The 14,553-nt window shown below is 50.8% G+C and overlaps 1 protein-coding gene across 1 annotated transcript in view; it reads right to left on the bottom strand.

Moving 5' to 3' along the window:
- Positions 1-703: 703 nt before the first annotated feature.
- Positions 704-14,553, bottom strand: part of LOC142453153 (bone morphogenetic protein 8B-like) — a 61,138-nt gene continuing 47,288 nt past the window's right edge. Inside the window, 4 exon segments of the mRNA XM_075554221.1 lie at positions 704-853; positions 3,932-4,042; positions 4,483-4,562; positions 5,039-5,233. Of these exon segments, the coding sequence (XP_075410336.1) occupies positions 704-853; positions 3,932-4,042; positions 4,483-4,562; positions 5,039-5,233 (536 nt within the window).

Raw genomic sequence — 14,553 nt, 5'->3', positions numbered from 1 at the left:
TGTCCTGGTTTGGTGGGGAAAGAACACCATCTGATGAGAGGTGTGGGTGGTGGCAAGGGGGTTTCCAGTTCTTGGCAGCCAGAACCACCAGGCACCTGCTGTGGCCCTTGCTCTGCTGGGTCTCAGAGCTGAGCTCCAAATAGGATGTCCTGTTGAAAACTTGGTGGAACAGGCAGCTCCAAGGGTCTTAGGTGTCCTGGAGTCACACCTCCACAAGCAGCCTAGTGCCAGAAGACAGTGAAGAAAATGCCATCAAACATCCCCACTGACTATCCTGAGGCCACCAGGCCCACTGACTCCTGGTCCTGCTGCGCACAGGTGCTTCAGTGCTTCACCCAGAGCAGGCTGAGATTCCAGAATCCCCTGTACTGAGGCAAGGCCCATTCTGCTCCTGACCCTTAGTGAAAGGCAAAACTGGAGCCTGCCCCCCCACCCCGGCCCTGGGGGCTCCCAAATGCCTTGGGCAGCTACAGTCTGGGTCAGCATTGACAGGTTCCAGGATAGGGAAGTCCCTCTGCGCTGACCCCAGAGATCTCCCTAGGCACACGTCACAGGGACAGGACAGAGTCCCAGCAAGATTTTGGCTGCAATGTGCTGACCCTTGAGGGTCTCCCTCCCACCCTGCCTAAACCACAGCCACACTTGTGAAGTTCTTGCTAGTACAGCCACCCATGGCCCTGGCTCGATGGGGCGGTGGGTGGGCTCAGTGGCAGCCGCAGGCCTTGACCACCATGTTGCGGTGCTTGCGCAGGATGACGTTGTTGCTGCTGTCATAGTAGAGCACTGAGGTGGCGCTCAGCTTGGTGGGCGCGCAGCATGCCTTGGGGACGGCATCCGGCTTCATCAGATGCACCTGGGGGACGGCAGGTGGAGGGACAGAAGAGCAGAGGCCTGAGCGTCAGGCTCCTCCCAGGACTGGCCCACCGACTCTCAGCCCCATCCCAACCTCCCACCATCACCACACCTCACCCCTTCTTCCACCCTCTCTGGTGGTCCCAGCAGGTGCTGAAGGGCACAGCTGCCTCTGGAGATCCACACCCTCAGGGTGCAGCCTAAGCTCCTGGCTTGGTGGACCAGGCTCTCTGCTCCTGGGCTGCCCACCATGTCCATTCCTGCTGACCTGGAAGCACCTGCAGCTGAACCTACTGCAAGGAGCTTTCTTTGCAGCTCCCCCACCCCCAGGGAGCCATCCACAGTGCCTTCTTCATGGCCCCCATCACATCCTGTCCGCATTGTGTGTGGGTCTCCCTCCCCACGGAACATTCTAGACGTGCCAGGCTCACCTTTGCTGTGTTCAGCACGATTAAGTACTTGGTGCCCTCGTGACAACTTCTGAGGCGAAACTATTGTGCAGAAGCGGAAACTGAGGCACGGAGGCCAGGGCTGAGTCCAGAGTCCCAGGGTAAATTGGTGGTGGGACCAGGACATGGCCTAGGGCAGTGGTCTCTACCACACCCTAAGGCACCTTTCACCATTTTTCAGAATGAGCTGCCATTTATACCTAAGGTCCCCAAGGTCACACTGCTGTCCACCAGGGTCATAAAGGTGAAAGGACATCTGCTGCCCTCACAGGAGTCGCTGAGTAGACTCCAAAGGCAACAGGCACCAGCCTCGGTCACTGAGGGCCCCTCTGAAGAGGCCTTGTGACACCACCCACCTCTGCCTGCTGGGGAGTTCTCCAGCCTGGGAGCCAGGGAGGGACACTGCTGAGCTGGGACCCTTGAGAGGAGTCAGCACCACAGGCTAGAGCCCATCTGTGACTCAAGCAGAGTGTCATTGGATGAGTGACAAAGAGATGCAGTCCTTGATACCTTCTAGTACCAACCCGATTGGCCTGTGGCATCTGACGGCCATTCTTTCCCTCCCTCCTGAGCCGTGTGCATGTGGGACAGCTGCTCAGATGCTCTGTGACTGGTGGGCCGCGTATCCTTGACTAGCAAGCTCACATGCCCAGGCCTCAGTGTGCCCCTCTGCCAAGTGGGTGCAGTGATCCGTTTCTCGTTTCCAACACAAACATTGGCACTGGCAGCATGGAGACTCGGAAACATCCCAGCCACAGACATGGCTCTCGTGGCCTCAGTGGGGAATGGCGGGGCAGAAGGGCAGCATTCTAACCAACAGAGAGCGCATAATACGAGCAGGCCCACAAGCTGGGCAGGAGGTACTGACCACCTGTGCCCAGGGGAGGGCAGAGGGGAGGCTTGCAGGGCCCTCCAAGTGCAAAGGCACAGGGTGTGGGACTGTATAGCCCGCCCCCACCCCCAGGCACTGGGAGTTTTCCAGAGACATGTGGTCAGAGAGCTCTGCAGATGGTTAAAGAGGGGCTGTGTGTCTCAGACCAAGGTCTCAGCCTTCCTCCTGGGGATAATGGGAAAGGACTGAGCAGAGTGACAGCAGATTTGGCCTTGAGGAAGACTGCAGGCTGCTGCTGGAGGTTTGCCCCCAGGGGAAGTCTGGGGGAACACGATTTCTTCTCCTCTATCAAGCCCCTCACAGTCTCTGCCCTACCCCCCACCCCCAAGTTCCTGTGGCTCCTCTGTGCTTGCTGCTGGCTCTGGCTCTCTCCCTGGGGGCTCAATCTAGTCTCTGGCCTCACAGACTAGCAGTCAGTGCCCCTCAGCTGCCTGGCTTCAGCTTGGACCTCCTTCCCAGTATCTTGGGTCAAGGACTAATAACTCAGAGGCTGTGGGGCACCAGCAGGCGCAGAGCACTTACTCTATCAGAAATGTGCACTGTTTGACGTGGATGTCCGTGTGTCTGTCTATGTGCTCATCTACAGACCTTTCAACATGGAGAAGTCAGCCTCTCCCCTCCACTCCAGATGGGCAGAGCTTCTGGCTCCAACCGACCCAGCCCCTGGAGCTCCAAGAGGACCTCTCACCGACCAGGCCTCTGAGGAACAACCTATTACCAGCCCTTAACCCCTCCGCCCCACTCGGGCCTTCTCTCCAGGATGCCTTCATCTCCCAGCTGCTCAGGCGGCACCCAGCCAGCACCGGACTCCTCCTTGCTCCGCCCTCCCCCACCACACAGGGGCAATTTGTGGCTGGGCGCTGTGATGGGACCACTTCTCACTGTCCAGCCACGCCCTGTCCAAGCTGCCAGCACCTCTGGCCAGGCGCCCATGGTCATCTTCCCCAGGCAGTGAAGGGGCGGGGCGGGGCAGAGGGCCAGCGTCTGGGGAGGGGCAGGCGGGATCCTCTCTCCCGACCCCCCTCCTCGGGCTGCAGAACCACATGGCACAAAGGGCAGGCGGGCAGGGTGGCTCCACTCAGGTCTCAGCGCGCTCCGCCTCAGTCTTCCAGCACCCCCACGTGTCCAGCGGCCCCTGCCCCCGAACCTCTGGGAAACTAGCACTATGGAAGCCCCAGCCACTTCTGTCAATTCCCCTGCTTCCCCTCTACAACACGCCTGTCCACTAGGACCCGCTAGAGGCTCTGTGACACCAGGAACAGCTGTTCCAGAAAGAAGCTTGCTCGACAGAAGCACCCACACAGAGAGCCCTCGGGCAGCAGCCGGAAGCCCGCCCGCGGGGGGAGCCTGCAAAGGCCCATCAGAAGCCCGCAGATGGCACCGCCTCTGCAGGAAGTTAAGAGTCCAGGGGGGCCGTGGGGACCCGCCCACGTGGAAGCTGACCGCAGCCTGGTGAGCCAGTCACGGAGTGTCGGCCCCTCGCCTGCCATCTGGACCCACGCCCCGCCGGGGCTGTGGCGGCACGCTCACACGTTCGTGCGTGCGTCACAGGTGGACAGACGTGAGAGATCATGCGCGTGCATGTCTGCTGCGCGGTGTGAAGTTAGCTACCTGGGTAAACTTCCTGCCAAGGAACCTCCCAGAGAAAGGGCAGGTGCGCCTTCAGATCTGGGCTGGATGAGCCCCCTCCCCTGGGCGCCCCCTCCCCCCAGGATGTGGGCAGGACCAGGGCACTGACCAAGGACTGCAGCATGGCGTGGTTGGTGGCGTTCATGCAGGAGTCCAGTGGGAAGGAGCACTCTCCCTCACAGTAAAAGGCTGAGTAGCCCTGGGGGGCGATGACCCAATCCTGGGGGGAGGAAAAGGTGAGTCTACCGTGTGCCCTACAGAACCCCTCTGTCCCCCACTGTCTCAAGACCACCATGGGCCCCTGGGGTATCCAACACCCTCTGGGCCCCCCACCACTCCAGAAGCCTGACATCCACCAAGGCCCCTCAGTCAGGCTGGGCCCAGTGATGCCTCCCACACCCTGTCAGCCCTCTGCCGACCTCCACCCCCAGTGCACCCGCTACAGCGGTCCACCCTGCCTCAGTTTCCCTGCGGCTGCTCTGAGGGTCAGTCGGTGAGGTTTCTCTGGGTTACCATTTTCATGATGAACAAAACAATTCTCATGATAAAGAAAGTAGCCCATTCTCTCCCTTTTCTCTGGTCCTGTCCCTCCCCCTGGAGACTGGCTGAGGGTGGAGGCTCGGCTGGGCTGTCGGGGAGGAGGGTGGGGGAGGCACTTACTAGCCAGCCCAGGTCCTGGAAGCTGACATAGAGCTCATGCCTTCGGCACACCTGCCGCCCGCCAGAGCCATGGACGTCATCTGTGGGGGCAGACAAGGTCAGGTCCTTTCTGGGTCTGACTCGGAACAGCTACTGCAAAGGGCTCCAGGGAGGGGCGCCCCGACGGCGGACACACTGGGAGAACCACTGGCCTCATGAAGCCCAGAGAGGACCCCCGCTCCGCCTGCCCTGTAACCGTCACCAACCAAACAGCAGTCTTGAGCCAGAGGATGGAAGACATGGAGATCAAGCCTGTCTACGACCTTCAGGGGCTCACCCCGTGGGGTGGCCTTCACACAAAGTATGGCTCCTGCCCAGTTCCAAGAAGCCAGGTGAAGACTCCCAGGTGGAAGGGGGTGGGGGGCAGAGGCTCAGCGCCTGAGGGGGGGAGGGGCTGCATCACATGCAGGGCAAAGGCCAGGACCAGGAGACCCAGCTGGAGGGATGCGGAGTCTGAGGGTCCTGTCCCACCCCAGGTCCCTGCACAGACTCTGGAGGAGAAGGGCTGGGGTCTCACTAAAGACCCCTGGGAGCCTGTTGGGCTGTGGCAGCTCGTTGGTTCTCTTCGGTGGCCTCCTCTGCAGTGGCCTCACCGCCCTAGAGGTGAGGCTAGGACTCGGGCTGGCTCAGAAGAAAGTGACCACAAAGGGCTGTTTGGGGCCAGGTGCCTGGCACCCCAGCAGACCAGCCAGGTCAGGGTCCACGCTGTGTCCTGAGCCAGAGAGGATAGAGCAAGGTAAGTGAGGGTGCAGCAAGGACATCTCTGACAGGTCCAGGCAGCCCCAGTAGCACAGAGGCTGAGACCCAAATCCTCAGTCCAGTCCAAAGTCCTGCAGGCAGGTCTGAGAGGCAGGTGGGTGGTCATTAGGAACCATTAGGAGTGATGACCAGGAAAACCACCATGTGTAGAGTCGTGTCCAGGTCAGTAACACACTCCTCTCGCTCAACCTGTGGGGTGAGCCTGCATTTAATGTTGCACAAGACACTTCAGTCACAGGCAGGTCCCTCAGCACCAGGGCCCCCATGGCGAGGACTCTGAGACCCTGCTCTATGCCCCCAGATTTCCTTGGTTGTCTGGTTGTGCTCTCTGGGTACCCCAGCAACTGTGGGGACTGATAGTATTTAATGGGTGCTACTTTGATCCCATAATTAAGACCCCATGGCTCAGGGGGTGGAGACACTTGAACAAGTTATTGTGCATTGAGATAGGCTTAGGGTAATGCTGGAGCAGCTGCAGCAGGAGTATGATTTGGGAACAGTGCCAAAAACTCAAAACAGCCATTGAGTTGATTCTGATTCATACTGACCCTAAAGGACAAGGTAGAACTGCCTCTAAGAGTTTCTGAAACTGTAAATCTTGAGGATTAAAAAGCTTCATCTTTCTCCTACTGAGAGCCTGGTTGTTTCAAACTGCAGACCTTGTTGTTAGCAGCCCAATTCAATTAAAACTGGAGCAGCTGCAACAAGGGCCCAGCACTGGGAACAGTGACATCTGTACAGATGAGATTCTCTCCCATAGTTGCTAAAGGGCTGAACATGACAGAGAGAAGCAAGCTGCAGGTTGGACACGGTGGGAAAAGGGGGAAAACACCCACATACCTGGATTGTTTCATGGGATTCCGCTGCTGATTTGAAGAGGTAGACTGTGCAACTGCAGAGAATGTGTTTTCTTTGTATGCGTCCTATTCCACAAAAGAGAAAATATATAGACAAAAAGGAGATAAAGTTTACATATATATATTGACAGAGAGAGAAGGGCCACAGCCTTAAAAGCCCTCCAGACTCTTTACTCATCCAATCTGAGTAAAACTGAAAGACTTTGATTCTTTTGAAACATACAATTTGATTTCAAACAAACAGAAAAAAAAAACTCCCCAGCAACACAGTATGGAGTGTTCAATGTACCCAGGGTGCACTTCACCTACATATGGGAAGCTCTCTCATGCACATACATACAACACTGAGTGCATGTGTGTGCCTGTGCATACATGTATACCCACATACATCTCTACATTGACATACACACTGGCCATCCATCTCTTTCCCCCTGGTGGTGGGGTTAGTTGCTATGGAGTCTGCTTTGATTCATTGAGTCGGACCTGTGGGGCAGTAAATTGTGTGACATGGCTCTTCTAGTCTTTGTAATTCCTACCAAGTGATTTTTTCCTGATGAGCCTGAATAAAGGCAGATGGGCGAAGAGGTTGATAGGATTATATGATTCATGTGTGAGTGACTTTTAAAGGGCTGATGATAATGACAACATTTAAAATTGAGTTTGGTCAATTTTGCCAACTTCCTGGATATGAATCCAGTCATCTCAACATGAGCAAAAATAGCTCTCTCACTACCATCAAGTGGAGTACCAGCAGGTGTGGAGCACATTCTTTGGACCCTGAGATCTCTACAAATCAAACTTCTCACTCAAGGGGCAGAAAGCTGTGACACTAGAGAAACCGCAGAGGAGCAGCAGCAGAACCAAACTCAGAGTTGTGGGCTTCTTGGCCCAAGGAGGACATAAAAGCTGAATGCCTTTAGGCAGGAGGCTTGCTATCAGATTAGGGTGCCTTTAGGCACTTACCTGGGGGAGAGAGGTTTGCTGCCCCATGGAGACAGAGCTGAGTGTTTTCAGTCTGAGGCTTATGGTGGAGTGCGGTGACTTTGGGTCATTTATTAGCAGCAGTAAGAGAGCTTTGTAACGTTGCCCAAGCAGGGCATAAGCCAAAGGTTGAGAGGTCAAAGACCAAAGAGAGCCAGGCCTTTGGGCACAGCAGAGAAGAGGCTGTCCTGACTGAAAGAACTATCTCGGGCATTTCTGATCCTGACTATAGCCTGTTAATGTCTCTAATAAAAGCCCATAATTGTGAGAATAGCCTGTGAGTTCTGTGAGGCCATTGCAAGGAATTATGAAACCCGAGGAGTCGAGAGTACTGTGGGAGAACAGTTGATATTGGTATGGAGGGTTGGAGGTTACAGACACTTCTGATCCTGTGTCTGGAGAAATCAATGCCCACTGAGGTAAAAACTATTCTTGCACTAAGGGCCAAGAGATGGAAGAATGACTAGAGCCGTACTTTGCAATATGGCTTCATTGGGACTGATGGTTTCTATAAGGCGACAGAGGGGCTGCAGTCAAAGGTTGTCACACCCTGCCCCCTACACACATTCCTGCTCCCCCAGGATGAGGAGAGGTCCATTCTGGCTGTTCCCATTGATATTTTAGGAGTAAGCCTTGGCCATAAGCCCAGTATATCCTCAAGATAGGACCACTTCAGGACAGTCCCAGAAGATTCTGCAGCAACCTAGCAGGACTGCCGCTATCTTGAGTTACACACAGGAGTGATCCTACATCCTGCTTTACAGAAATCAGCCTGGGGCTGGGGCTGACTTCCCTCCTCCTGGCTTGAGAAGTTAGAGCAGACCAGATGTGGGCCAACACTATCCAGACACAGCCCTCACACTGGTTTTGCAAGAATACAATGTTTTCCAGTCCTGTACCATGGCCATGAGCTTTGATGTGCTGGAGGTCATTGTTAAGGCTGTGTCACAGTGAGCTTACTGCATTTTTGCTGACCAATTTATTCCACAGAAAGCCTAAACAATTCTCAAATGACATGATGGACCTGGAGAACACCATGCTGAGTGATGATTCAATCATAAAAGGGCAAATGCTATGAGATTATTATTATTATAAAAAGTAAAGAAAAGGTTTTCACACAACAAGGAATATTCTTCGATGGCTGCCAGGGGCAGGAGGGGGAGGGAGGGTAAAATACTAACTAGGGGCAGACTCATTAACCTGGGTAAAGGGAAGGCACGATGTAATGGGAGAGAAGTCAGCACACACTGATGGAAATGGGGAATGGCACTGAGAAAAAAGGCAAGAGTTAAAGGCAACAGAGGTGAATTCTGTTCTGTACACAACCCTGCTGTGGTGATCAATGAGTGGCTACATGGGAGGCACAGACTGAACAGGCATGGGAGGGAGGGGGGTATACCTACAGTTCTATACAGGTTTGATGGGCGTGGGTTGTGTTGTGGGGGAGGTTCAACATGTGTATTTACCTATGCGGCAAACATAGCTGGGAATGCAGTAGGGTGTATGGGGACAAAGTTAGGGAAACTTTTAGACATAACTAAACCCCTGGAGGAAATAAATCATGGGGCTTGGATGCTTTGGACCACAGTCTTGGGGAAATGACATATCAGAAATCATGACGACAATACTCAGCATTCTACTTTGGAGTATAAATGACTGGAGTCCTAAAACCTTGTGAGTAGGAGAGGCTTCAAGATGGTGCCAAGGTAAGCAGCCCGGGGAGCTCCAGTGAGTCTGGTGTCTGGGAGGTCAAATGGAAGTGTTCTGGTGAATGGAAAGGTCCCTACAAGGGGTCCTCCCTGTCCTGGAGGTGGCCCTGCCCTGCATCTGTTTTGTTTCAAGCCCCGAAAATCTGGGTCCATATACCAGGGATTTCCTGCCGGCTGTGCAGCCCTTGTGCTACTCACCACCAGCCAGTGTCCCCCCCCCCCACCTGGTCTGGTCTGCCCCAGGAACAGGACAGCTATCTGTGCATGCTCCCCAAGGCCAGGCCTGACCACCACATAGCAGCTGTTCACTCACGGCTCCTATCTGGGGGAGCTGCGTCTGTCTCCCTCCACAGAGCTAGCAGCAATTCCACCTGCAAGCTCTAGTCCCTCCCGGAAGCCACTCAGGGCCCCAGGGCCTAACCCACAATAGGTTTGATTGCCTGCAGCTGGGTGCACCCTGCACCAGTGCCTGGGTCACCTCCACCCCCAACACAGTAGCATCTGCCCTGTCAATGGGGCACAGTCCCCACCAATTCCAGGGAGCCTCTGTTTATCTTAGCCCCGGCATCTCACCATCCACAGGGAGAGGTACCTGCACTTCCCACCCACCATTTGCCCGGCAACCCCTGCACCTCCCAGCCCAGCAAACTGTGCCGCACCCTGCCTCCACCGGAGTGGCAGAAAGTCCAAGTAGTAGACTGGGGCTTTGCAGCCCAGCCACAAGCCTCGTGCTGCCTTGCCAGGAGTCCAAGTCATGTACCGGGGCCTTGCAGGTCTGCTGTACACTTCTGTGGCTAGAGCCACTAGGAGCGGAGACACGGACCGGACCCTTGAAGGCCTGCCACAAGTTGCCTTGCCTGGAGTTGCGGACCCAATTCTTGCAGGCCCGCCCAGCAAGTGCCCAGCACCTGGGTGTTCAGATAGTCACTTCCTGGGTTTATCGCAGCTCAGGGATGTTTGATGCCCCATCTGCTCCCAGCCCACGCAGCGAGTGGAACAGTGGAGAGTACATCCCAGTCCCTATGGACATCCTTCCTCAAATCTAGCTTAGATCTGGAATACAGGGGACCAGCGACCTGGTTCTGGGAGCTCCCCCAGCTCATGTCGGGAACACCACCTTAGACCTGAACAGTGCCGCGCCCACCCATTGGCCCTCTACAGCCCTACCACTGTACCAGAGCTATCCATCAGTCAAATTGAGTTTACCACAGCTGTCCCTACCTGTGCTCGCCATCTATCATCCCTGTTGACCACTGAGTCACCCCAGAACCTGAATACACAGCAGCCTGACCCACCTTCATAGTAGGCCACAGGCAGTCCTTAAAAAACACCATTGCCAATCACACAGTGAAAGAACACAGGGCCTCTTGGTCTCCCAGAAATATGGCGCCTAGTTCTTCAACATCACTCCCAACAAGAAAACAAGAAAGACAAACCACATCAGCAGAGCTAATGACACTCATAGAAGACTCTGGCGTGGATCTACCACAAAAAGAAATTTTTAAAAGGCTGCTTGGAGTAATACAGGAAATGAGGGAAGCTACACAAACTAAGGACACAGTGACAGAGGAGATGATGTCCATGATAGAGGGGATGAAGTTCATGCACCAAAGGGAAATACAGGAGCTAACGGATGAAATAACAGAAGCTGCACACAAGATCATAGATCTCACAAACAGACTAGAGGAGGTTGAGAACCATGTCAGTGATCTCAAAGACAATCAAGCAGACCTCAGCAAATGAGAAAGGCAAACATAATAAAAGGCATAAGAAAACCTGAGATCAATGACTGATGCTACAAGAAGGAACAACATCTGATTTATTTGCCTAGCAGGACAAGACACAGCAAAGAAGTCAACAGCTAAACTAACAATGGAATTTCTGGAAGAAAACTTCCCCACCCAAATGAATGAGAGTCAGTCACTCATACGGGAAGCAGAGAGGATACCAACTAGACTAAATCCCACGAAGAACTCACCAAGGCATACAATAGTTAAACTATGCAACTTTGAGGAAAAAGAAAATCCTAAGAGCGCAAGACAAAGAAGACAGTCACATACAATGGCTCTAGGTAAGAATATGCTCAGACTTATCAGCAGAAACCATGAAGAGGAGGAGAGAGTGGATTAATATCTTCCCAAAGCTGAAAGAAAATAAATGCCTTCCCTAGAATCCTTTACACTGCCAAATTATCTATTAAGATAGAAGGAGAGATAAGGACCTTCCAGGACAAGGAAAAACTTAAAGAATTTGCTGCAAGATGCCCAACCCTGAGGAAGATCCCTGCCAGCTCACTATGGTCAGAAGACTAACGTCCACCAAGCACAAACAGAACACCATATAGCCCAACTCCACACAGAAGCCAACAAACTGATACCAATTGCCAATATGACATGGCCACAGAGGGAAAAGAAGGCAATAAAGAAGTCCCCCCCCCCCCAAAAAAAAGACAGCACAGTGATAAGAAGGATGATAGGAAAACACCCAAATCAAAAGGCATGAGATGTCAGCAATGAACCCACAGATAGTGAAAAATAACTCTAAATGTCAATGGCCTTAACTCCTGCACTCAAATAAAAAGGCTTGTAGACTGACTTGGAAAACATAACCCACCAATCTGTTGCCTGCAGGAAATACATCTTAAGTTTTCAGACAAGAATAAACTACGAATAGAAGGCTGGTGGAAAATATACCAGGCAAATGGCAACTCAAAAAAGCAGGAGTCAAAATCCTAATCTCAGACAAAACTGATCTCAAGGTTCAAACTATAAAAAGAGATGAGGAGGGGCACTTTATAATGCTCAAAGGATCACTTTACCAGGAACCAGTGAGCATAATAAATATATGTGTGTCAACTGAGATACCCACGAAATTTGTCCAACAAACTATTCAGAACGTGAAAAAAGATATCACAGATCCAACAATTATAGTAGGTGACTTTAATACACCACTTTCAGAGAATGATAGATCATTGGGAAGGAAGTTCAGCAAAGAGACTATAGAGCTAAACACTACAATTAAGCAACTAGATCTGATAGACATATTTATCCACATGCAAAAAAATAGACATTCTATCCAAATGCAAAAAAGTGCACAGCATATTTTCAAAAGTAGACCACATGCTGGGACACAGTCAAATCTAACTAAATTCAAATACATAGAGATTACAAAGACATCCTTCTTGGATCACCATGCCATAAAGCTGGAGATTAATAAAAGGACAACCATAAAAACAAGGACCAACAATTGGAGGATGAATAATGATTTTCTGTAATATGAGTGGGTACTGACACAGATTAGAGGGGAGATCAGAAAATTTCTAGAAGGTAATTAGAATGAGAATACATCATATTGAAACCTATGGGCTATGGCGAAAGTAGTCATCGGAGGTAGCTTGATAACAATAGGGCATATATGAAATGGAAGAAAGACTTATGACAGATACACTCTCACAAAACCTCCAGTAACTAGAACAGAGTCAACAGAACAATCCCTCCAACAGTAAAAGAAGAGAAATAATAAAAGCAGGGCAGAGTTGAACCACTGGGAAGAAACAAGAACAATGCAGTATTATTATCTCTACAGATCTATCTAGATAAGATGGACTGGATGAATAGTCTGGAGGAGAAAACAATGGGACCAGGGGGACATAGGAGAGGGGAAGGTAGGGGAAAGGAGGTGGTGTTGACCAACACAGGGATAAGGGAGCAACAAGTGATCCAAAATTAGTAGCAAGGAGGGTGTGAGAGGCCTGGTAGGGGATTCAGCAAGGGCAATGTAACCAAGAGAAATTACTGAAACCCAAATGAAGCCTGAGCATGAGAGTGGGACAAGAGGAAAGTAAAAGGAAGTACAGAAAAGAACTAGGAGGCAAAGAATATTTATAGAGGTCTAAATAAAGGCATGTACATATGTAAATATATTTATATAGGATAGTGAGAAAATAGATCTATGTGTATATATTTATAGGTTTAGTATTAAGGCAGCAGATGGGCATTGGGCATCCACTCAAGTACTTCCTCAATGCAAGAACACTTTTTTCTATTAAATTGGCATTCCATGATGGCACACCTTCCTGACACGATGACTGAAGACAAAGCGGGTACATAAACAAATGTGGTGAAGAAAGCTGATGGTGCCCGGCTATCAAAAGATATAGCGTCTGGGGTCTTAAAGACTTGCATGTAAACAAGCAGCCATCTAGCTCAGAAGCAACAAAGCCCACATGGAAGAATCACACCTGTGACCATGAGGTGTAGAAAGGACCAGGTATTAGCCATCAAAGAACAAAAATATCATATAAGTGGGTGCCCACCTTCCTGATGTGATAACTGAAGATAAATGTGTGCACAAGCAAATGTGGTGAAGAAAGCTGATGGTGCCCGGCTGTCAAAAGGTATAGTGTCTGGGATCTTAAAGGCTTGAAAATAAACAAGCGGCCATCTAGCTCAAAAGCAACAATGCCCACATGGAGGAAGCACACCAGCCTGGGTGACCACGAGGTGTTGAAGGGATCAGGTATCAAGCATCAAAGAACAACAACAACAAAAAAATCATATCATGGTAAATGAGGGTGAGTGCAGAGTGGAGACCCAAAGCCCATCTGTAGGCAACTGGACACCTCCTTATTGAAGGGTTGTGGGGAGGAGACAAGCTAGTCAGGGTGCAGTGTAGTAATAATGAAACATACAAATTTCCTCTAGTTCTGAAATGATTCCTCCCCCCACTATCCTGATCCCAATTTTACCTTACAAATCTGGCTAGACCAGAGGATGTACATTGGTATAGATAGGAACTGGAAACACAGGGAATCCAGGGCGGATGATCCCTTCAGGACCAGTGGGGAGAGTGGCGATACCTGGAGGGTAGAGGAAAGATGGGGTAGAAAGGGGGAACCAATTACAAGGATCTACATATAACCTCCTCCCTGGGGGACGGACAACAGAAAAGTGATGAAGGGAGACGTTGGACAGTGTAAGATATGACAAAATAATAATAATTTATAAATTATCAAGGGTTCCTGAGGGAGTAGGGAGAGGGCAGGGAGGGGAAAAATGAGTACCTGATATCAAGGGCCCAAGTAGAAAGCAAATATTTTGAGAATGAATGATGATGGCAACGACTGTACAAATGTGCTTGACACAATAGATGTATGTATGGATTGTGATAAGAATTGTATGAGGCCCCAATAAAATGATTTAAAAAAGAACAATGCAGAAGATTAATGCAAGAAAAAGCTGGTCTTTGAAGGGATCAACAGAATCGACAGACTGCTGGAAAACTTAACCAAAGAAAGGAAAGAGCAAACAACAATAACCAGGATGAAACAGGGGGATCACAAAAGACCCTAATGAGATTAAAAGGATAATCAGAAAATAAGAGTGTCTTATATTAATTTTTGCTCTCAAAGATGTGCTAGCTCTTATTTTCAGGGGATATATTTTTCCATGAAGAATATGGTACACATTTATTGTTGAACAAAAAAAAAGGTACGGTAGTAGTTGTCACCACAAACCAGCATAAACAGATAAACTGTGAATCCTACAGTATCAAGAATTTCTTTTTACAACTATTATTTCCATGTAGAACAATCTATGGTACATTTACTCATTTATTCAATGACAGTCATGTCATAATCTTCTGGAAACTCTTATTTTCAGGGAGGTCTTATTTTTGGGGGATGCCTTATATTTCGGTGAGAGGCAAAACTGTTGAATAGGTCTTAC

Source organism: Tenrec ecaudatus, chromosome 1 (genome assembly GCF_050624435.1).
Source record: "Tenrec ecaudatus isolate mTenEca1 chromosome 1, mTenEca1.hap1, whole genome shotgun sequence".
NCBI lineage: Eukaryota > Metazoa > Chordata > Mammalia > Afrosoricida > Tenrecidae > Tenrec > Tenrec ecaudatus.
This window is presented reverse-complemented; position numbering and strand designations above follow the sequence as displayed.